The sequence below is a fragment of the Coffea arabica genome, chromosome 11c (genome assembly GCF_036785885.1).
Source record: "Coffea arabica cultivar ET-39 chromosome 11c, Coffea Arabica ET-39 HiFi, whole genome shotgun sequence".
NCBI lineage: Eukaryota > Viridiplantae > Streptophyta > Magnoliopsida > Gentianales > Rubiaceae > Coffea > Coffea arabica.
The window spans coordinates 33,956,452-33,979,087 of NC_092330.1; the positions used below are offsets into that span (position 1 = coordinate 33,956,452).

The 22,636-nt window shown below is 34.3% G+C and overlaps 1 protein-coding gene across 1 annotated transcript; it reads left to right on the forward strand.

Moving 5' to 3' along the window:
• Nucleotides 1–17,092: 17,092 nt before the first annotated feature.
• LOC140016656 (CASP-like protein PIMP1) lies at nt 17,093–20,584 on the forward strand. Its single transcript, XM_072070232.1, has 3 exons — nt 17,093–17,303; nt 18,361–18,496; nt 20,200–20,584. Exons 1-3 carry the CDS (start codon nt 17,104–17,106, stop codon nt 20,401–20,403), a joined length of 540 nt encoding a protein of 179 aa, XP_071926333.1. The 5' UTR covers nt 17,093–17,103; the 3' UTR covers nt 20,404–20,584.
• The last annotated feature ends 2,052 nt before the right edge of the window (nt 20,585–22,636 follow it).

A 22,636-nucleotide genomic window follows, 5' to 3' on the forward strand; every position in this document is an offset into this window, starting at 1 on the left:
TTAATGGTATAGGTATACAAGAGGAACAGATTGAAGAAATGACTGAATTTTTGCAGGCACAAATTCCTTATAAAAGGAGAAATGCATACGAGGCGTTAGGACTGAGCAAAGGGCTATCTCCACCATCATGTGAGAAAGCACCGCAGCTTGAGCTTAAGCCGCTGCCTAAGCACCTCAAATATGCATTTCTTGGAGAAAAAGAGACACTGCCTGTGATTGTAAATTCAGCATTAAATGAGGAACAATTAGACAAGCTCTTACGTGTTTTAAGGAAGCGTTTAAAGGCTATAGGATGGACAATTTCTGATATCAAAGGAATTAGTCCAACTATTTGTATGCACAGGATTTTATTGGAAGAAAATTCTAAACCAGTGGTTGAGATTCAAAGAAAGTTAAATCCAAACATGAAAGAAGTGGTAAGAGTAGAAATCCTTAAATGGTTGGATGCAGGTATAATTTTTCCAATTTCTGACAGTGTGTGGATTTCTCCTATCCATGTAGTACCAAAGAAAGGGGGGATAACCATAGTACATGGTAAAAATGATGAAATGATTCCCTCTAGAGTTGTGGTTGGTTGGCGAGTCTGTATTGATTACAGAAAATTGAATGCAGCTACTAGGAAGGATCATTTCCCTCTTCCTTTTCTTGATCAAATGGTAGAAAGATTGGCCGGATATGAATTTTATTGTTTCTTGGATGATTTTTCAGGATACAATCAAATAGTCATTGCACCAGAAGATCAAGAGAAAACTACATTCACTTGTCCTTACGGTACTTTTGCATTTCGAAGGATGCCTTTTGGATTGTGCAATGCACCGGCCACTTTCCAACGATGCATGATGGCAATTTTCTCTGATTTTAATGAGAAAATTATGGAAATTTTCATGGATGATTTTTCTGTATTTGGATCTACTTATGATGATTGTCTTAACAATTTAGATCTAATTTTGCAGAGATGTGAAGAAACAAACCTTGTACTCAATTGGGAAAAATGTCACTTCATGGTTTGTGAAGGTATTGTGTTAGGCCACAAAATTTCCTCAGAAGGTATTGAGGTTGATCAAGCCAAAATAGAGGTTATTGAGAGAATGCCTCGACCAACCAATGTGAAAGGCATTCGTAGCTTTCTTGGACATGTGGGATTCTATCGGCGGTTTATTAAGGATTTTTCCAAGATTGCTAAACCTTTATGTGAATTACTTGCAAAAGATGTTCCTTTTCAATTTACTGATGAGTGTTTACTTGCTTTTAATAGGTTAAAGAAGCAACTTGTCTCGGCACCTATTATAGCATCACCGGATTGGAGCTTGCCATTCGAATTAATGTGTGACGCAAGTGATTTTGCAGTTGGGGCTGTTTTTGGGCAAAAACATAATAAGCGACTTCATGTCATTTATTACGCAAGTAAAATGTTAAATGAAGCTCAAAGTAACTATGCAACAACAGAGAAGGAGTTGCTAGCAGTGATTTTTGCATTGGATAAATTTAGATCGTACTTAGTAGGATCTAAAGTTATCGTTTATACTGATCATGCAGCACTCAAGTATTTGTTAAATAAGAAAGATGCAAAATCGCGATTAATTCGATGGATTTTATTGTTGCAGGAATTTGACTTGGAGATCAAAGATAAAAAGGGATCCGAGAATTTAGTTGCAGATCATCTTTCTAGACTGGAGAACATGCAGCAAGATGACCATTTGTCCATTAAAGAAGAATTTCCAGATGAGTTTTTAATGGCAATTTATAAGTCACCATGGTATGCTGATCTAGTTAACTTTATAGCTAGTGGAGTGATACCAAATGATTTGAATTCTCATCAAAGAAAAAAATTCTTAAATGATGCTAAACATTACTTTTGGGAGGAACCATTCTTTTACAAACATTGTGCAGATGGAATAATTAGAAGATGTGTTCCGGAGGAGGAGGTACATAGCATTTTAATGCATTGTCATACTCTTGAAACGGGAGGTCATTTTAGTACTACTAAGACTGTAGCAAAGATATGGCAATCTGGATTTTATTGGCCTACTATGCACCAAGATACTAGAAATTGGGTGAAAAGTTGTGATCAATGCCAAAGAACCGGTAATATCTCAAGAAGGAATGAAATGCCTTTGACTACATATTTGGAAGTTGAGTTATTTGATGTTTGGGGCATTGATTTTATGGGACCATTTCCTAGCTCATATAATAACAAGTACATCCTTTTAGCAGTTGATTATGTCTCTAAATGGGTGGAGGCCATTCCTTCACAAACTAATGATGCTAAAGTTGTGCTTAAATTCCTGAAACGGAACATATTTTGTAGGTTTGGAGTCCCAAAGGCAATAATAAGCGACGAAGGTAAGCATTTTTGTAATAAAGCTATTGACACTTTGTTGTTTAAATATGGGTGCAGGCATAAAAAGTCACTCCCCTATCATCCTCAAGCTAATGGACAAGCGGAGTTGGCCAACCGGGAAATTAAAATCATTTTGGAGAAAACAGTAAACCGATCAAGAAAGGATTGGTCAAACAAGCTTGAAGATGCTTTATGGGCGTATAGAACGGCATTTAAAACGCCGTTGGGAATGTCTCCATATAAGCTTGTTTATGGGAAAGCATGTCATTTACCTGTGGAAATAGAACATAGAGCTTATTGGGCCGTTAAAGCAATTAACTTTGATTTTAAATCTGCAGGTGAAAAGAGAATGCTTGAGTTAAGCGAATTGGAGGAATTGAGGTTGACTTCGTATGAGAATGTCAAGATTTACAAAGAAAAAGTGAAATTTTGGCATGATAAACATATCCTCCCTAAGCATTTTGAAGAAGGGCAAAAGGTTTTGATGTTTAACTCAAGGCTTAAATTATTTCCTGGAAAGCTTAAGTCTCGATGGTCCGGTCCATTTGAAGTTCGCATGTTTCCTTATGGAGCAGTGGAAATAAAAGGAGAAAATGGTGCTCCATTCAAAGTAAATGGCCAAAGATTGAAGCTCTATTTGGCAGGAGAAAAAGTTCCTAAAGGGGTAATTTACTCCTTAGGAAATGCAAAGGAGACTTAAAGAAGTTATGGATTGTCGAGCCAACGACTATAAACAAAAGCGCTTGTTGGGAGGCAACCCAATAATAATAGTGTATTTGTGTGTTTTTAGGTGTTTCTTACATTTTGGTGTGATTTAATTGACTAATTAGATGTATTTCACTTGTTTGTAGGAGGTACGGGAGTTTTATCATCCATCTCGGAGGTGCACTTGAAGAATATGTGTAAAAGGGAGTTTTTCTTACCAAATTGTGTTTTAAGTGCTCAAAATTCCCATGCATATACATACATTGTGCATTTCAAGTATATTTAAGTGAGTTTTGGTGATATCATGGTTATAAAGGCTCATGGACTCATTTGATATACATTTAATGCTCAAAAATGCCATGTTAGTGTAAAAATGCAAAAATGATCAAAGAACCTCACCCCTCGATTTTCAATGTAGATGTGTTTGTTGTGTTTTGAGAGGTTGGATATTATGTTTATGGTATATTACATGTGCATGGGACGTTGGAATTGAAAAAAGGGATGTCCAATGTGTAATTTGGAATTGGCCGAAAAAGGGAGAAAAAGTTTGAAAAAATTGCAGTTTCTGCAATTTGTTGCAGAGACACAAGGATCCGAGCTCGGATCCTAAAAGCCCAGACAGATCCGACCGCGGATCCATCGATCCGAGCTCGGATCCATTCCAACCCAGACAGATCCGAGGGCTCGTCTGTGTTTCTGTTAGGGCTGATCCGAGCCCTATCGGATCCGAGCCCTTCCAGAAAGGATCCGACCTCGGATCCTTTCACGATAAGAAAGGAAACGAGGCCTCGGTTCCTCATTTTTCCAGATTTTCCTTTTCTCTCTCTTCGAAACCCTATTCCCTTTCCTCCAATCTTCCATTTCATCCATAACATTCCCAATTTTTCACAACAAAAACCTTCACTAACCTCTTCTGAGCATTAACCCTTAACAATTTGAAATCAAAAACATCAAATTGAGGGGTTTTGATCTTCAAAACGCAAATTAGGGCCGAATTGAAATCTTGCAATTTGAGGTCGCGTTTGGGCTTGGTTGTTCTCCATTTTTGCATCATTATCATCCTCCATCATCACTCCATCTATTTGAGGTAACACATTTCGAATTTCTGTGACATTTTATATCTCTCATTTTTGTATATTTTTAGTTTTTCAATATATTTTGCTAATAGCTTAATTGTTGCAAATTCGTGATATAATTGTGATACATTGTGCTCAAATCAGTTGCTATAATTATTTTAATGCTTATTTGTGTGAGAATTATGGATTTGGTGATAGTTTTGAGATTTCCTTCTCAATTTTTGGGCTTGAGCATGTTAGTGGTTTAAACTTGTGAATTTTGTTTTCTGTAAATAAATGAACTTGTTCAGAGAGGTATAAATCACTGTTATACCAATTGAAAATGATATGCTAGAGCAATAGCCCATTGGGTAAAAGTGTGTGTTTCCGATCAAGTTAAGCACATTGAACCACTTTCACTTGAAATAATTAGTATTTGGATTAATTGGGACTCATATGTCGTTAACTTAAGTGTTAACGAGTGTTATGAATTGGATTGGAGATATTCTCAAGTGTTTGAGTGTTCATTCTTGCAAATGGATATAATTTAAAATTGTTTGCACTTAATATGCATGAAATGATCTCTTTACTGCTAATATCCTTTCTGAGTGTGGGAATTGGATTTGACAATTGTTAGGAAGTTTATTTGTTTAATTTTGGGTACATTTTGGCAGGGAGGTTAGCCCTTTTTCAAGGGAAAACTCTGCCGAAATTTTCTTAAAGTCTTGTTTATTAGTTGCGAGCAAGATTAAAATGTTTTGAATGCATATTCATCCTGATTGTGTGTAGATATCATGGCTCGCACAAGGAGGGCTATCATTCGTACTTCTACTCCTTCCTCAAGTGAGGAACACACACCTTCTGTGCATGAGGAGTCGCCTGAGGAAGAATCTCCTTCGCCTGAATCACCACCTCGATCTCGCCGGAAAACTGCATCCACTAGCCGTGATGAGCCACCGCCAGATTACGATACCACACGATTCACATCGCTCGAAAATCAAGAGTGGTATGAAGCCGGCCTGGATGCGCACTACCATATTTCGACAGCATTCAAGAGGCTTGGATGGGAGAACATCCTTCAGTTGCCCAAGCACTACTACCCCAACCTGGTCAGGGAGTTTTATGCCAATGTGGAGAACAAGCAGAGCCACAGTGGAAATCTCATCGTCTCGTGGGTTCGAGGTAAAAGAGTGACTCTCAATCGAGATACATTGAGACACTTCGTCCAACTCAAAGACGAAGGCGAAGATGTCAAACTGACCAAGGAATTCAAAGCTCGAGACCCTTGGCAAGTGGGAGAAGCCGTGGGCCGTCTAAAGGGTCAATACCGTGAGCGAGGAAGTTCGAAAAAACTCACGGTATATGCCGACTCCTTCGAGCATCGGTACCACCTGATCTTCTACCTTTTTGCCTTCAATGTGGTGCCGAAAAAGAGTGGTAAACGGGAGATCCGAAATAGCGATCTCTATTTTCTGGATAAAATGATACATGGAGTGGGTAGGCAGTTGACTGGTATTCCTCTACCCAGCATTATCATCAGCTATATGCGAACCACAGCTCGTATGAGGGCCGGCGAGACTTGTTTTGGATTTCCTCGGCTGCTATCCCTCATCTTTGAGAAGCTCAAAATTCCCATTGGAACCGAGAGAGCTGTGGTAACTAGGTCGGCCGAGGAGGTAAATGATTCGTTACTCAAATCCTTGGGTATTTCTACTGATTTTGGAACTACTTTGGTCCGGGACACAGGAGAAGCATCGACTTCCACTCAGCCTCCGCCTCACACTGAACCACAAGCGGAAACTCAAGAGACGGAGGCACAGCAGACTCTTCCTCCTCCGGTTCTACGACCACCTCCTCAATCGCGCTCCAAGTGGCAAGAGCTTCTCAATGCTATTTGCTGTATGGAGACGCGAGTTGTCGAGCGCATTGACCAGACGGAACGGATGATGACTGAGCGACTCGACCGACATGATCGCCGTCTTCGTGCGATCGAGAATCATTTTCATATTCGACGGTCCCCTACACCGACACCTCATCAGGAGGAGGGCCATATTGGTACCTCACAGGGTCCTCATGGAGCTGAGGAGGCAGTAGACCCTCGTTCCCAGCAGCCATGATGCTTTTTAGCGCATTCGACCTTTTATTTCTTTATTTTTCTTTTCTTTTGTTAAGACAAACTTTGTAGCTTTTATTTTTCTTTAATTTAAATCATTTTGTGCTACTTATGGTATTTGGTACCCTTGTTGTCTCATTTTGAACAGAAAATGGATGAGCGTGATGATTAAAAGATTCAAACGGCATCACCACCTATTTTGAGGGAAGTTTCAGTTCTTTTACCTTCCTCTACAATGAGGACATTGTAGATTTTAAGTGTGGGGGAGGCATTACTTATCTTATGGGTGATTGTGTGTTGAAATGCATGATTTTAGTTGTTTATGGCTTAAAAATGTTGGAATTATATGTGGAGATAGTCATGAGGATAATTTTTGTGAAAATTGAGGTTGTTGGCAGGGAGTTTCATCCATTTTTATGGGGAAACTCTGTCAAAATTTTTCTAAAATATTTTCCAATATTTCATTACAATTCTTCCATAAAAATGGCCAAAATGTTAAAATTTTAAGTGTCTAATTCTTCCATTGGATAAAATGCTATGTGTATTTTGGAAAAGTTTAGTTCTTATTTGACCTAGAATGAATTATTATGCAATTAGGATATTTACATTTTAGAAAGTATATTTGGTTAAATAAGAAAAATTATGCTTAGAATTTTGCAAAAATTAATGAGATTTATCATTTTTACTTAATTTTATAAGTAAGTGATTGATATAGTCAAAAACAAGGCCAAATTCTTCCTTTAATTATACTTAGAGGGAAAAAGAAATTACTTGTTAAAAAAATTTTTTTTTTAATATTATTATTTTTCTACTCCAATGATTCATATACTGAGTAACCGGGGGTTGGCATTTACAAATGTCGGCATTCGCGTAAAAAGGTATTGGAATTAAGAGTATGCTTAGCAATTTGAATAAGTGAAATGTTGAGTAACCGGGAATTTTCACCTAAAAGTGTTGATTTTCGCGTAAAAAGACATTTTCACTATTTAAATAAAATGAAATGCGAATAAATCCCTCTAAATTGTTAAGTTTTGGGATAAGGAAGGCCATAAAATTGACTATGTGATTTACTTATTTGTGGAATTAGGATAGAATGAGAGATTGATTTGAATTTGTTATAATTTAGGCATAATTATTTTTATTTAAATGAATATTATGAGTATTTAGTGTAATCTGAGAAATGGCATAATAATTGGTTTCTAGGTTTTTGAGGAATTAAATTTGACAAGAGTACGCATATTGTTTTCTCTATCTCTATTGAAAATTTGAAGTAAGTTTTGTGTAAAATTGCTTGAGGACAAGCAATGATTCAAGTATGGGGGAATTTGATAAGTGAATATTTAACGTACATTTTGTACGAATTTGGCATGAATTTTTGGTATGTTTTGAGAAGATTAAAGCCATATTTGAACTCTTTTGGTGATAATTGCTTAAATATTGTTTAAGGGTTCAGAAATTGATAAATGAGTGGATTAATGCGTTAATTTTGTGAAATTGTGAAGGTAATTGATGTATGAAATTCATGCACAAGTTGAAAGAAATGTCAGGGTCATCCAGAGGACAAAGTACACAAGAAATTGGGAGCAAAAATGTAGAAAAAGGGAAGAAGTGAAAAACTGAAAAAATGCTCAACACGGATCCGAGGTCGGATCCGTGTGTACAAGAGGGATCCGACCCCTCGTCTGTATTTCTGGCGGAGTGTATCCGAGGTCAGGACGATCCGACCTCGGATCCATCATGGGAAGTCCTCGGATCCTATGATCCGAGCTCGGATCCATTTTTTAGCCCTCGGATCCGAGGCTCGGATCTGTCTCTCTCCTCAGCAAGTGCAACAGCCGTTTTTCTTTACCTTTTTCACAACTTTCCAACTATTTTGAGGGACAGAAATCGGTGGCACATGCTTCTGCAACAAAAGAGAAGACCAAATGAGTATGGACAAAAGGAAACATCATATCTTTGACTTCTTTTTACAAAATCTGAGTGGAGGAAATTATGAAGTAAGAGGAATGGAATTTTTACCAGATTTTTATGCAGAAAGCAGGGGAGAGGTCTGGCATTACCAGACGTAGCTAGTTTTCTTTCTTGTATCTAGTTTTCTCTCTAGATAGGAGTTCTTGGAGAAGTACTTGGAGAGCTTCACCTTCAATTGGCTAAGCTTTCTTTTATCTTTCTTATACTTGTACTTTATGAGGTTTTGCATTAATAAACTTGTGAGTTTGATTGTTAAATCATTCATGAGTAGCTAAACTCCTTCATCTAGGGAGTGGATGAAACTTATGGCTAAATAGTATAAATTGAATGTGATTTACACTTGTTATATCTTGTATTAACTTGTCTACTTATGTAGCTGTGATTACTTGCTATTGATTGATCACCAATAGTTTGGTTATAGTTGTTATTGTTCAATGAGAATTGGTAATAACAATGGAAACACATGAGTAGAGCTTGAGTTGTATGTTCATGAAAATAGAGATACACTTAGGTGGATTACTTAGCATTTCATGAAATAAAACAGAGTAGTAGTAGTATTTCACCATGAAAATAGGGAAATCTATATTGCTTTAGGCCATTTCATCATGAAAATGAGACTTGGAAACTTTGGAAATGAATCTCTGGTTAAGCAAGAATAATAGCAAGAAGTAAATCCATTCATTTGTGTTGTTTATGCCATAAGTGGAATCTACATCCCTAGAATCTTCCTTAAGTGAAATTTCTCTATTTGCATTCAGCATTTGTTAAACTAGATTTATATACCAGATTTGTAGATTACAGCATTAGATTTTCTCTGCTCAAATTAATTGTTAGTCTAAATAATAGAGAAAATAAGGGTTTAGTAATTGTTTGAATTGCTCCTCGTGGGATCGACCCGATACACATCTTGTACTACAATTGCGACCTGTATACTTGCAGTCCAACGGGTGTAAAATCGGAATTAAACTTGTACGAATGCAAAATATCCCGTCAATATTTTTTGCAATATTTGAAGGCTCGAGGAAATTTAGCTTCCATGACCCGTTGTGTAGCTGGACATGGTTGTTTATATATATTGATCCAGCTAAACATGCAAGTTAAAATCTTGACTGATGTATGGCAAACTAGAAAAAAAAAAGAGTCAAGAACTAATTGCCAATAGAACAAAGATGAAAACCTCTGCTTGAATAGAAATATCAAATATGGGAGTGGGGAGAATAATTAGTTTTAGATTCTCAAATTTATGCATTTGTAATGGTTTCGTTCCGAAAATTTCTTTTGAAAAGACTTATATCTTGAATCAAAGATCGACAACCATTTTCCTTATTTTACTGCTATAGCTTTTTTTTTTTTTATTTTGGTGATTTTGTTTTCTCATTATTGAAGATAACTTGCTTTTCTGTAATTCAAAATTAAATCCAATCCAATTCTGTTTCTTAACTTCTATTGATTATAATTTGTTTTCAATTTTAATCAATCTTCCTGCATTCGCCTCGTGGGTTTCATGGTTAGATCATAGTTATCTATCAATATGTTTCGCTTACATCTAATTTCTTTAGATTGTCCTAATAATTTTGATGCTCAAGGTCTAAATTAGTTTTGTTCAAATCCTAAAAGACCAAATTAGTTCATTTTCCAAAATTGTTTCAGGGAAAAAAAATGCACCATACAAATCTCAAATTGGTACTAATCTTTCGTTCAATTCAGCTTATTTATCCTGGGATATTCCTCGATTATGTACATGAGTTTCAAAGCTATATGCATGAAGCTGGATTATCGAATCTACAGAAATACCACCTTATTATCATAATTGACCCCAAAAACAAAAAAGAAATTATGAAGATAAAAATTCTTCAAATTGAAAGAAAAAAAAAAAAAGACAGCATGAAGTTATACGTAGTCGGCAAATCATGCCTTTTCACAGAATACTACCATTATCAATGCACCATTTTTAACGAAGTTGCCTTCTAATCTTAGAACGAAGTTGTTGGAGTTAACGTCAAAGACATCTATAAAGCTACAAAATCAAGATAGTAAACAACTCAAAATTTTAAAATATTATTCCACACTTTTTTTTTTTGGCCAAGTGATTGACAAATGGGATTGTCCTATAGAAGATTGAAACTTGAGCAATAATGTCCCTCAAATTTCCACACAAGAAACCTTAGGTTTCAATGGAAATGTCTCTGCCTAAGTATGACCATGAAGAGCCTCGTCCTTCAAAGGTGCCGCAAATCAACTTAGCTGCGAGATTGGTGACCTTTGCATCTCTCGCTATTACAATGGTGGTCTTGCAAACTAACCGCGTTACATTCACAGATTCAAAGAATGACAAGTTCAGACTGACTTACAACTCTAATCATACCTATGAGTAAGTAATTCTCTCTCACCGTACGTACATAAGAGTGCATGCAATTTCATTTTCTCTTCCCATATTTTGGGTCAATAATTATTGTATATGCTTCAAACATCCTTTTCTCTCTTTTCTTTTTTTTTTTTGCCTCCCACTCCTCTCCAAATCCTTTTCACCCGAGTTGCTGGGCTCAAGATTTAAACCTTGAACGTGACAATGGGGAGCAAACTTCCAAAATTTCTAATTATTTGTTGCAATAGCATGCCTATTACAGATAGTGCTATTAGGCTGTATTCAGGCCCTTCTTCAAGAGTTAATTTTGGGAAAAGGTAGAAATTTTCATATAGTTCTCCGAGACCATGATGAGAAAAATTGCTTCATGGGTGCTTTTCTTTTTGTCTCCCGAGTTAAAAGAGATGAGCTTAGTCTTAGATATAGTTGGGGATGATGGATCCGTTTCGAAGGATACCATCAATATACTCTTATGGATTTGATTTTGTGGAAAGTAGAAGTTAGCCTGAGTCTTGCTCTTTCAAAGCATGAACTCTTGTTTTACGACTCATAAATTTTAAAAAGACTGCAAGTTTGAAGATTTGTTTTTTAATGATCAAGATGATTAATTTTCATGATTATATTCTATGTGGTGGACAAGAATTTGCCTTTTTTATTATTTTTAATTTTTCCAACAAGGAATGGATGGAATTTAAAAAATGCAGAGAGAAAAGGGAGATTAAAATTTAAAACCTCTAAATCTTATAGTTTCAACTTTAATCACTAGACCAAAATCTCCACGAATGCACAAGAATTCATTCGGATGCTTGCTAAGGAAAAGTCTATGCTTGAATGTCTTCATTTTCTACTTATCTATAGCAGCAATAGATGCCTAATCCTATGTGCATCTCTCGAATTTCGAATTCCACTGTATTGGCAAGAATTTTCTTCTTTGAAAAATGTGTATTTTGACGTGTTGCCAAAAGTAAATTCTAGAGCAGCAATAATTTTCCCATCTAATCAGAAAAATGGGGACGACCAGTAGTAGAATTTTTTGGCCCAGGTGTGTAAGCTGTATTCGTCCTTAAGAAATTTTGTTTCCTAAAATTTGGACATTAATTGCTTTATTATCTATAAAATTACTACACTTATTTCAACTAATTTTGTCTATCTTTTATGTTTCGACAGTTGGACTCTTCTACAGTGCCGTTCAAGCTCCATTTGCCGCTTTCTATGTAATAGTGAAAAGACGAGTTTTCAACAGTGATACCTTACTCCGGTTAGAATTCTACTGTGACAAGGTAAACAGGAGGTCCAAGAAATAAGCATATAACGTTATTATTCGAAAGTGGAATTATTAAAATTCTAATCAAAACCCTAATGCGAATTTCACTCAGATAAAATGAATGTAATTTTTTCTTAGATGAAATTCTGAACTTCCAAACAAGTTTGCCAAAGTGAACTGTACGCTCAGCTCTCACAATATTTCATGTCTTTCCCAATTTGAATCCGGAATGCTAAGGAAATTTTTTTTTATTGAAAAAATGAGCATATATTCCAAGTTAAATGATTTTTTTTAGTTTAAACAATCATGGGTAAATGCTATTCAAATGCCTTTTATTCATCTGCGGTTTTGATAGTTTTTCATTTTAAACAACAATTCAATATCCATTGTTTGATCTCATAATTTTTGGATTTATATTTGTTATACCAGATGTAGCGGAACAGAAGAACAAAACAAGAGCAGACAAGAACAATTTGGGGGAAATCAGATTTTATTAGGGTTGTAATCGGAATAATTTACAGACTAAAATAAGGTGTATATATATACAACCAAACAGACGGGACCCAAAAATAGGTCCAAAACAAGACCCGAAATAAAACAGACACGGTAACTAATATATACAGTAAGCTTCGGGGGCGTTGCCCCCCGAACCCCCACCGAGTACAGCTCAGCGAAGGTCGAAGATCTAATTCAAGACATCTCAACAATTTTTTTTTTGGGTACCACTGATCAGCCATATAGGTTTTTAACTCTAACGCAGGAGGGGTGGAATTTAAAAAATGGAAAGCATGTAGGAGGATTAGAATCAGAATTTTTAACTATTGGGATCCCAACTTTAGTTATTAGAGTAACAGCTACTTGGCAGCCATTTAGGTTTGAACCTATGTGTTATTAATTTCTTTTTTATTGATAAGATGTCAGAAACTAACACAGCCTACAATACTATGAGGGTTGTTTAACTATGCTTGAATAGCAGCAGAATATGTGTGTTTTTCTTGTTTCTTATCAGGCAACGTCAATTTCTTAGTCAACTAGGTCTTTTTCTGTATTTGACTAGCTTGCGAAGTGGATTGGATGAAAGATTCTTTTTTTCTTTTTTTTTTGTACGGATCGACTGTACTTTGCACCCTTGAACTTGTATCAGTTTTTTCCTTTGTACCCTAAATTTCAATTCTGAACACCTTACACCCTATACTCTTAATTGGACACTTAACATCCTAAAGTCTCAAGTTTTTCCCATTTAAGTCTTATCAACAATTACATTCGCAAAATTAATGAGATAAATTGCAGTAAAAATTAATGATAATGTACCATTTTATTCCGACGACAATCCCTTTTTTTTCTTACCATTTTTAGCACATTATCATTTATTTATATGGTTTCAATTACTAATATTATTAGAAAAATTAATGAGATACAGATGGTACAAATTAATGATAATCTATTTTTCTATGATTACATTGGCACCTTTTAATTACTTTTGACAAATTATCATTGATTTTTTGGGTTCTCTATGCCGTTAATTTTGCAAAAGTTGTCATTGATTGGATTTGAATAGGACAAATTTTAGGAGTTTAGGATGCAAAATGTCAAAATTGAGAAATTAGGGTGCAAAGTATTCAAAATTGAAGTTTGGGGTGCAAAGTGAAAATGTGATACAAGTTCAGGGATGAAAAGGCGAGATTGTCCTTTTTTTTTTATTTCAGAAGACAATGGAAATTCCATAAAATTGAAAAATTTAGACAAAAGTTGATATAAATAACAAAGACTGCATTAGGGTACTGTGGTTAGTTGGCATGCAAATAGGCTTGTTAAGGTCATAACTGAACCTCGAGATATGTAAGCTCAACCCCTTCATCACTCAACATTCAAAAAAAATTAATGAATAATGCCTAATCAATTCCAGAACTATGATACTATATTAATATCGTACAAGACAATATGGTATTAAGTTTGTGACTGAAATTCAAGGATTGATTATGGATCATTTCCATGTAAATCTTCTGTTCTTCTTTTGCAAAGGATAGTTATCAGAAATTAAATTTCTACACACACCAGCACAAAATACAATTTGCCAAATACAGAAATGGAAGTGCGGACACCAAGATGTTCTGTAGATGTACATTTTTTTAAGTGTAGTTTCTGATACTTCTGATACTTTGGATTTGTTCACAGCTCGTGACATTGCTACTGGGACTTGCAGCCGGTGCATCATTCAGTGCGACGAAGGAGCTAAAGGAGCACGCACTCGAGAAAGAATCCAGCTTAATCCAGTACTTTAACATGATGTTTATTGCAGCTACATTTGTTTTCATTGGATGCTTGGGTTCTACAATTTCTTCAATTTTTTCATCACGGGCTTTCCCAAAAGGTGAATAATCAAGGCGAAAAACAAAAAGAGAAAAGAAGTATTGTAGATTTTTCCTTTCGATTTTTTTTTTTTAAATATACCTTTCCATCCCCCACTACTAGGCACAGGATTCGAATTTTGAATCTGATAGCGAAAAAAACTCTATAAACCTTCTTTTAGCCACTAGACAGACTCCCTAGGGTTTGCATTCGGTTAATGAGTGTTACATGAAAAAACTTTCATCAATATCTTCAAATTTTAGTGTTGATCATGATATTATGTATTTGAGTTTCTCTTCATATTATTCAACAACATGCAAATTTACAAATTATTTCACGTTGTACATTTTCCCTCTTTTTTGTGGCTTATCTTGCATTTATTCATTCTTTTAGTGATAAGGTAGCTGAATCAAGAGACTACACCTAAGTGTACATGACCAAAAAATAACGTAGATTCTAGAAACTTATCTGTGAACATTATGAAAATAAGATTTGATGTATACTAACTTCTTTAATCAACTAGTAATTGGCGGAACACAAAAAAAGTTAACTGAAATAATTAAAAGAAGATGGTGGAGTGATGAAATTAATTAGAGAAAAAATGTACATCCATCTTTTTCTTCCTTCCATTCATTAGCTGGAAGCGTAACTCAGTGACAAGCACAAGCCAATACTTTCTTACTGTATGATCTTTAAACGGCTATGAGCTTTCTGGAATGGAAGCACTTTCATCAACAAATTAAAGCGTCTACTAATGCCAAGTTGGAACTCTTTTTTTTTTCCCCTCCCTCTCTGTATCTAGACTGAAGACTAAAGACAACCCATGAGAGGATCAAACTTTTCCTCGTAATCAAAATGACCTTGCTAATCTCAAATTTATCTTCACCCCGTCAGATATAGAAGTAAGGATTGAAGAATCTTAAATAAAAGAAAAAGGAATTATGTCACAGCTGACAGAAAATTAGACCTTGGAATCATTAAATTAAAGAGGCGTTTGCAATAAATGAGAAAAAGGATGAAATTCTGACATGGCAATGGAAGACATAGCCAGGCTGTGGAGTTGCATCAAGCTGGGGTCAGGATCCATTCGAGTGTATGAAATAAAATCTCACCATTATCTTTGTAACATATCCAGGCATCATCTTGAATGTACATTCTTCCAACCCCTTTGATAAGCTGGGCACCTCCACCTTTTCACCACGTGCATATTTGCTTACATGGCACTCAGTTGCATCATTATACTTAAGCATGCAATCCTTAAATTTGGGAGATGAGATAGTTGGATCCTCTGTGCCATTATCCGATATCAAAAGTGTCAATCACATTTATTACGTGAGAATAGAAGAAACTTAAATAAACAACATATGATAAGTTAAATAAACATGACACTAAAAATAAATATAGAAATGTCATTGAGTTAGCACCGAAAAAGTGGCACTGAGGATCCCATGTGGATTAGATGGTTCGGAGGGAACAAGTATAAGTAAGAGATTTCGAATTCGAACCCTCCCATTTATATTTAAAAAAAAATTTTAAAAAAATGCAATCCTTAAATTCATCTTCCTTAACCAACTCCGTGTGATCCAACACTACAAAAAGCCCCATATGTATGTGCAATGGGTGATTGCCATCCGTGAGAGTATGTGCTATTTCAATTCTTGCACAAGAGGCCATATTATGTCTGTTTTGTACCTTTTTGATCCAGTTCATGAATGAGGCTGCATATAATTTTGTTTTCTTGCAAGTTAAACCGAATCGAAATCCGGCATTGGATCAAACAAGGGAAAGCAGGCACTGAAAGGAGACATGTCGATTCTAAATTGTCTAAGAATCCTAATGATGCATTATGTAAAGAATGTGAAAAAAAAAAGGAGGGAACGGTTGAAAGAAACAATGCTAAGGCTATGATTATCAATGCTAATTCTTTGTCTTCTAGGAATTGCCGACTACGTATGATATGAAGTTTTCTTTATTAATTATTTGTCAATCATATCTTCTCCGTAATCCTTTGGTAATTTCACCATCATATGATGACGCGTCTTTGTTCTTTTTTTGCCTTTTAATATTATTAATCTGTGTCTTGCAAATAGCAACCATTGGTAAGTTGGGAGCTAAACATTCCCTTTCTTGCTCCGTATAAAGAAAGAGTGTATTTTTATTTCTTATTTCTTATTTAAGTTAAAACCTATAAAATCGTAATCATCATCCAAATCCAAATCTAATTGTATTGAAAAGGAAAACTAACTTAAATTCTCTTATTGATCGTCAATATTTTAAATTCATTTTTTCTTTTTGTTTTTCGGTAAAAACAGTTTGGGTGAATTTAGATCCAATCATTGCCACGGATCAAGGAATATTTCCAAGGCCATAAGTTGTTTATAGAGTTTTTCACAAATCGCCCACCAATACAACTCTTATATCGTTAATGGGATTCGAACACATGACGTTTTGTGAAAAAATAACTCGTTCTTACCAATTGAACTAACTTATTTTGGCTTAAATTTAAGTTTTCTTTGCTCCAAAAAACTTCAAAAAAATAAAAAAAAAATTAGACGAAGGAGAATAAGATCAATACATCGATGGAAGACGCCTACCAAACCCATAATTTGAACTACACGCAGAATTTTTTTTTTTTTAAAGGATGAAGTTAGACGCAGTCGGCAACTCAAATGATTCCTTTTCACAGAATAGTTCCATTATCAATGCACTAGTTTTAACGAAGTTGTGTTGCTAATCATGGAGCCAAGTTGTTGGAGTTAACGTCAAAGACATCTATAAAGCTACAAAATCAAGTTAGTAAACAAATCAAAATTTTAAAATATTATTCCGCACTTTTTTTTTTTTTGGGCCAAGTGATTGACAAATGGGATTGTCCTATAAAAGATTGAAACTTGAGCAATAATCTCCCTCAAATTTCCACACAAGAAACCTTAGGTCTTAATGGAGATGTCTCTGCCTAAGTATGACTATGAAGAGCCTCGTCCTTCAAGGGTGCCACTAATCAACTTAGCCGCGAGATTGGTCACCTTTGCCTCTCTCGCAGTTACACTGGTGGTCTTGCAAACTAACCGTGCTACGGTCACAACTATAAAGGGTGACAAGTTCAGGCTGACTTACGGCAACTATTTTCATACCTACAAGTAAGTAATTCGCTCTCACAAGAATGTAAGATTGTATGTAGGGACGGACTAAGGGGGGACTGAGAAGCCCTAAATTCTTAGAAAATTCAGTTTTCTTCCCTTGCAAAATTAGAAATTTGCGGAACATTCTTTATAAATTTAAAGTTTTGCTCCCGATAAAAGTTTTAAAATATTTTATACTGTACATATAAGTCTAGATATATTCAAGTTCGTCCCCTCAAAATCAATTTTCTGGTTTCGTCTATGAGTGCGTGCAATTTCATATTCTTTTTTGGGGCGGAGTCAACAAGAAATATGCATTTTTTTATCAATAATTATTATAATGCTTCAAAGGTTCTAATTGATGCTGGCATTAGTATGCCTATTATAGACATTGCTTTTAGGTTTTATGCAGGCTCTTCTTTCAAAAATTAATTAGGAAAACACGTAGACATTTTATATAGTTCTTCTACACTATCATCAGAAAAATTCATCATGTTTCCTTTCTTTTTTTCTTTCATTTTATTTTCCCTAATCAAAAAGAGATGAGCTTAGTCTCATACGTACTCGTGCATGATTGATCCATTAGCATCAATACACTGCTATGGATTTGATTTTGAGGAAAGTATAAGTTAGCCTGGCTCTAGCTCTTTCCAAACACGAATCCTTATTACACGAGCTCTAACATTTTTAAAAACTTCGGCGGAATTTAAGAGTATTTTTTATGAACAAAATAATTTTCATGATAAGGAAAAAGATCTATGCTAGAATATTTTTATTGCGCTTACCTATAATATCAATAGATGAGTCCTGCCTAATCTCAACTTCCACTTTCTTGGCAAGAATTTTCTGCCTTCAATAATTTGCATTATGTGGTACTGCCAAAAACTTCTATAGTAGCAATAATATTCTCATATAAATCAGAAACATAATTAAGGACAAACAGTAGCAGAATTTTTTGCACAGATTGAAAGCTAAATTCGTCCTTAGGAAATTTTGTTTCTCAAAATCTGGACATTGTTTTTGTTATCTATGAAATTTCCTCATATATTTCAACTCATTCATTTATCTTTTGCAGGTACATGTTTTATGTGTCGACTGTAGGAATCGTCTACACTGCCCTGCAAGTTCCATTTGCTGCGTTCTATGTAATAGTGAAAAGACGAGTTTTCAACAGTGATACCTTACTCCGGATAGAATTCTACTGCGACAAGGTAAACAGGAGGTCCAAGAAATAATCATTAACGTTATTATTTAAAAGTGGAATTCTTAAAAATCTACTCAAAACCCTAATGCAAATTTCACTTGGATAAAATAAATATAATCTTTTAAGATGAAATTCTGAACTTCCAAACAAGTTTGCCAAATTGAATCCGGTATGCTGAGAACACCATTTTGCATGAAAAACTGAGAATATTTCCCAGTTACGTGGTTTTCCTTATTTAAAACAATCATGGATTATGGATAAATGCCATTCAGAAGCTTTTTTATTTAATTTTTTGGGCACAATGATGATTTGCTGTTTTGACGGTTCAATTTTTATGTGTTGTTTGTATGATAACTGTTGGATTTATAATTTTTTGGACCATTGTTCAGCTATTTAGGTTGAATACAGGTGTTACTACTTTCTGTTCTGTTTTAAAAAAATGTCAAAAACTAGCATAGCCTACAATATATGCCCTCTTGGCATGACTATGAGGATAATTTCAGTATGCTTGAATAGCAGGAGATTAGGTCTTTCTTGTTTCTTGTTATGCAACAGCAATTACTTAGTCAACTAGGTCTTTTTCTGTATTTTTTTTTAGGCATTTTTCTATATCTTAGTAGCACGTGAAGTGGATTGAATCTAAGATTTTTTTTTTCCTTTTTTTATTTTAGAAGACTTGAAGAAAATTCCATAACATGGAAATCTTCGACAAAAATTTGAATAAATAAAAAAGATACTCCATTAGGTTGACATAATTATTGGGTACCATATCAAGCCTTTCATCACTTGACATAAAAAATTAAAAAATATATATATAATGAATATGGAAATTCATTATGCATAGTGAATTCCAGAACTATGTCATGACTAAATTAGATAAAAATATAGTTTTGATATCCAAACTTTGATAGATAAGCTATTTTAATCCCCAAACTTTGAACAAAAACAAATTTGGTACCCAGACTTTCAACTTTGGAGCACATCTAGTACTCTTGATGGTTTTTTCCTAAATTGCTATTTGAAATAGTCATGTAATAGTCACATGTCTAGCACTATTAATAAAAAATTGCCGAAAAATGTAAAATATCATTTTAATAAAATTATTAGTTCTTAAACTTAATACTTAGTGTCAGAATGATATTTTACTTGATAAAATTATTAGTCTTTAAATTTAGTACTTAATGTCAAAAGGATAATTTATGTGACAATTAGTGTCAAAAGAATATTTTACATTTTTTTGGCATTTTTTTATACAATAATTGTTGGACATATGATTATCACGTAATTTTTTTTGGTAGTAATTTGGAAAAAATCCATCAAGGGTACTGAATGTGCTCAATAGTTGAAAAATTGGGTACTATATTTGTTTTTGTCCAAAATTTGGGGATTACAACTGCTTATGTGTCAAATTTTGGGTACTAAAACTGCATTTTTTTCTCACTAAATTAATGTCGTAGAAGAAATTATAGCATTAAGTTTGTGACTCAATTTCAAGTGTGGTACACCTTCTGTTTCGTCTTTGCCAAAGAATAATTTTTAGAAATTAAATTTCTTAAAGTAGTAAGCCATGACAATATCTCTCAGACACCCACACAAAATACAATTTGCCAGAAACGGAAATGCAGGCTTGATACCAAACTTTTAGTTTTGGTATATATACTTTGTTTTTTGGATGGATTTTGATACTTAAAACTTTGGATTCGTATATAGTTCGTGACATTGCTACTAGGAGCAGGAGTTGGTGCAGCATTTGGTGCCACGAGGGACCTGAAGGAGTACACACTCAATAAAGAATCCAGCTCCATGCACTACTTTGACATGAACTTCATTGCAGCTACGTTTATTCTTCTTGGATGCTTGGGTTCAACAATTTCTTCAATTTTTTCGTCATGGGCTTTCCCAAAGGGTGAATAATCAGGGGGAAAAAGAAAAAGAATGATGAATTGCAGATTTTTCCTTTAGGTTAATGATGAGAATTACATGAAAAAAACTTTGATTAATATCATAGAATTTTAGTATGGCTCATGATATCATTTATGTATTTGAGTTTTTCTTGATATTATTCAACAATATGCAAAACTACAAATGATTTTCACGTTGTATTTTTTCTCCACTTATGTGGTTATCCGGCATCGATTCATTCTTTTTGTGATAAAGTATCTCAATCAAATTTTGATTAATAACAATCTTCTAGTTTTTATCTTGTAGAAAAAAGGAACACGCTTAAAACAAAAAAAAAAAGAAAAAAGAAAAAAACTTCATTGTTACGTACTCTTTCCAACACTTGATTGCTTTTTCCTCTACTAAACTACTTATTCATACTAACCCCACCACATCCCTGGATATTAGGGAGATAGAATTTGAAAATTTGATGCATTTTACTGAAAATTTGAATGACCCAGATATTTGTAACTTTCATTATTGAGCGTTTATGGTACTACTATTACTCCTATAATAGAATGGTGGATGGCAAAAGGGGCCAATTCCAAGGCCCCCATCCTAGAGTCATGATTTTTGTAGTAATACTTTGCAAAAGAATTTTATCTTACTTAAGAAAGAAAAAATAAATATATTGAATTTCTAGATCCGTGGTCTTGGCTTTGGGCAACTCTATAAGGTAATATTTGAAATTAAAACTTTAATAAATTTTTTTTTATTAATGTTGAGGGACTAATCAATAAGTATAGCAAAAGGGGAGGGATGGTTGGATGATTCGATGGAAGGGGATGTAAGCGAAAGGTTCCGAGATTCGAAACCTTCCATTTACATTTTTAAAAAAAACCACTAAAAATTAGTATAGCGAAGTTCAAGGTTCAATTTAGCATTTCGTCTTTTTAAAGACCAAAAGGAATATTTTGAAAAAAGTTTAGAGACCTTTGGAGCATATACGTGTTTTATTCGTTGATTCAGGAAAATTTTACAATATAAGTATTCCATCAAGCCACGTATATCAAAGGCAATGCAAAGCAGTGTTTTGAAAATCGGATCGAACTAGCCGGTTCAATTGATTGAACCGCAACTAGCCATGTTTCCAATCCAATTCAATGAATAATCCAAAGAATTAATTGAACCGATCAAATTCGATCAAGAATCGATTGAACCTGTAAAAACTGGTAAAAACTGGGAGGTTTAATCGATTTTTATTAAATTTTTATTTTCTAAAATAAATATTTTAGTTTTATTCAAAATTTTTAATGCTAAAATAAGTAAATAAATTATCAAACCTTTGAATTGAGGTTGAATCGTTTGAATCGATCAAATCGTTTGAATCGATCAAACTGTGAATAGAAAGGTTTTCGATTTACTCTCTGGTCTGACTTTAAAAACATTGATCCAAAGCACTTTTGCTGTATAGCCAAGTCAAATGAAAGCCATCTTCTTCCCTTTGTTTTGATCTTGTTGTTCTTCTTTTCTTTGTGCTTTGGATGAAAGTGCAAATAATACATTTTAGTTCTTTATTGGAAAAGAAAATACCACATTGTAAAAATTATATTGACAACTTATACCCTCCATTTTACCTGAGATAAGGAAAAAATGGGGATTAAAATTTTTAGTTCTACTTTATTCTCTAATGTATTCCGTCTTTTTTCCTTCAAAAGATCATAAAAATGTTGATATTCAAGGTTTCCATTTTATTTTGCGAGTATGGTTATTAGAGAACAAAAAGATTGTACGACTTAAGCACATGTTGGTACGCAAATTTGGTTTCAACAGAAAAGCAATTCCAGAGTGGAGTAGGGGCCCTTCTACAATGAATGGGAATATATGTCATCAATCCTTTGGTTGGTACGAAGTGCAAGTGAAATACCAATTATCATTTTAGTCTTTGGTATGTATGTATGTATATATTTGAATTCAAAATTTTTTACTTACAATTTCTCTTATTTTACCATCCAGCTCAACTCTCCTCTCGTTTAATATAGTTATTTTCAAATGTCAAACTGGAGCGTAAAATACTCAAATGTTTACCTAAATGCATTTCATATTGTTAAATACAACACCAAATTATCGTGCTTCAAAATTTAAATCACAAATCAAAACAAAATTTTCCAAAAATTAAAATTATGTATTTAAATGTATATGTCAATGTCCATACATACATGTAGCTAAATGCATTTGCATACTTATTCACACACACACGTATATG

What these genes read in the sequence shown, in the direction of transcription:
- LOC140016656 (XM_072070232.1), top strand. Translation starts at nt 17,104, where the DNA reads ATGGAGATGTCTCTGCCTAAGTATGACTATGAAGAGCCTCGTCCTTCA. An exon ending in AACTATTTTCATACCTACAA is followed by an intron (nt 17,304 to 18,360) that starts GTAAGTAATTCG and finishes TATCTTTTGCAG; the next exon opens with GTACATGTTTTATGTGTCGA. An exon ending in TAGAATTCTACTGCGACAAG is followed by an intron (nt 18,497 to 20,199) that starts GTAAACAGGAGG and finishes ATTCGTATATAG; the next exon opens with TTCGTGACATTGCTACTAGG.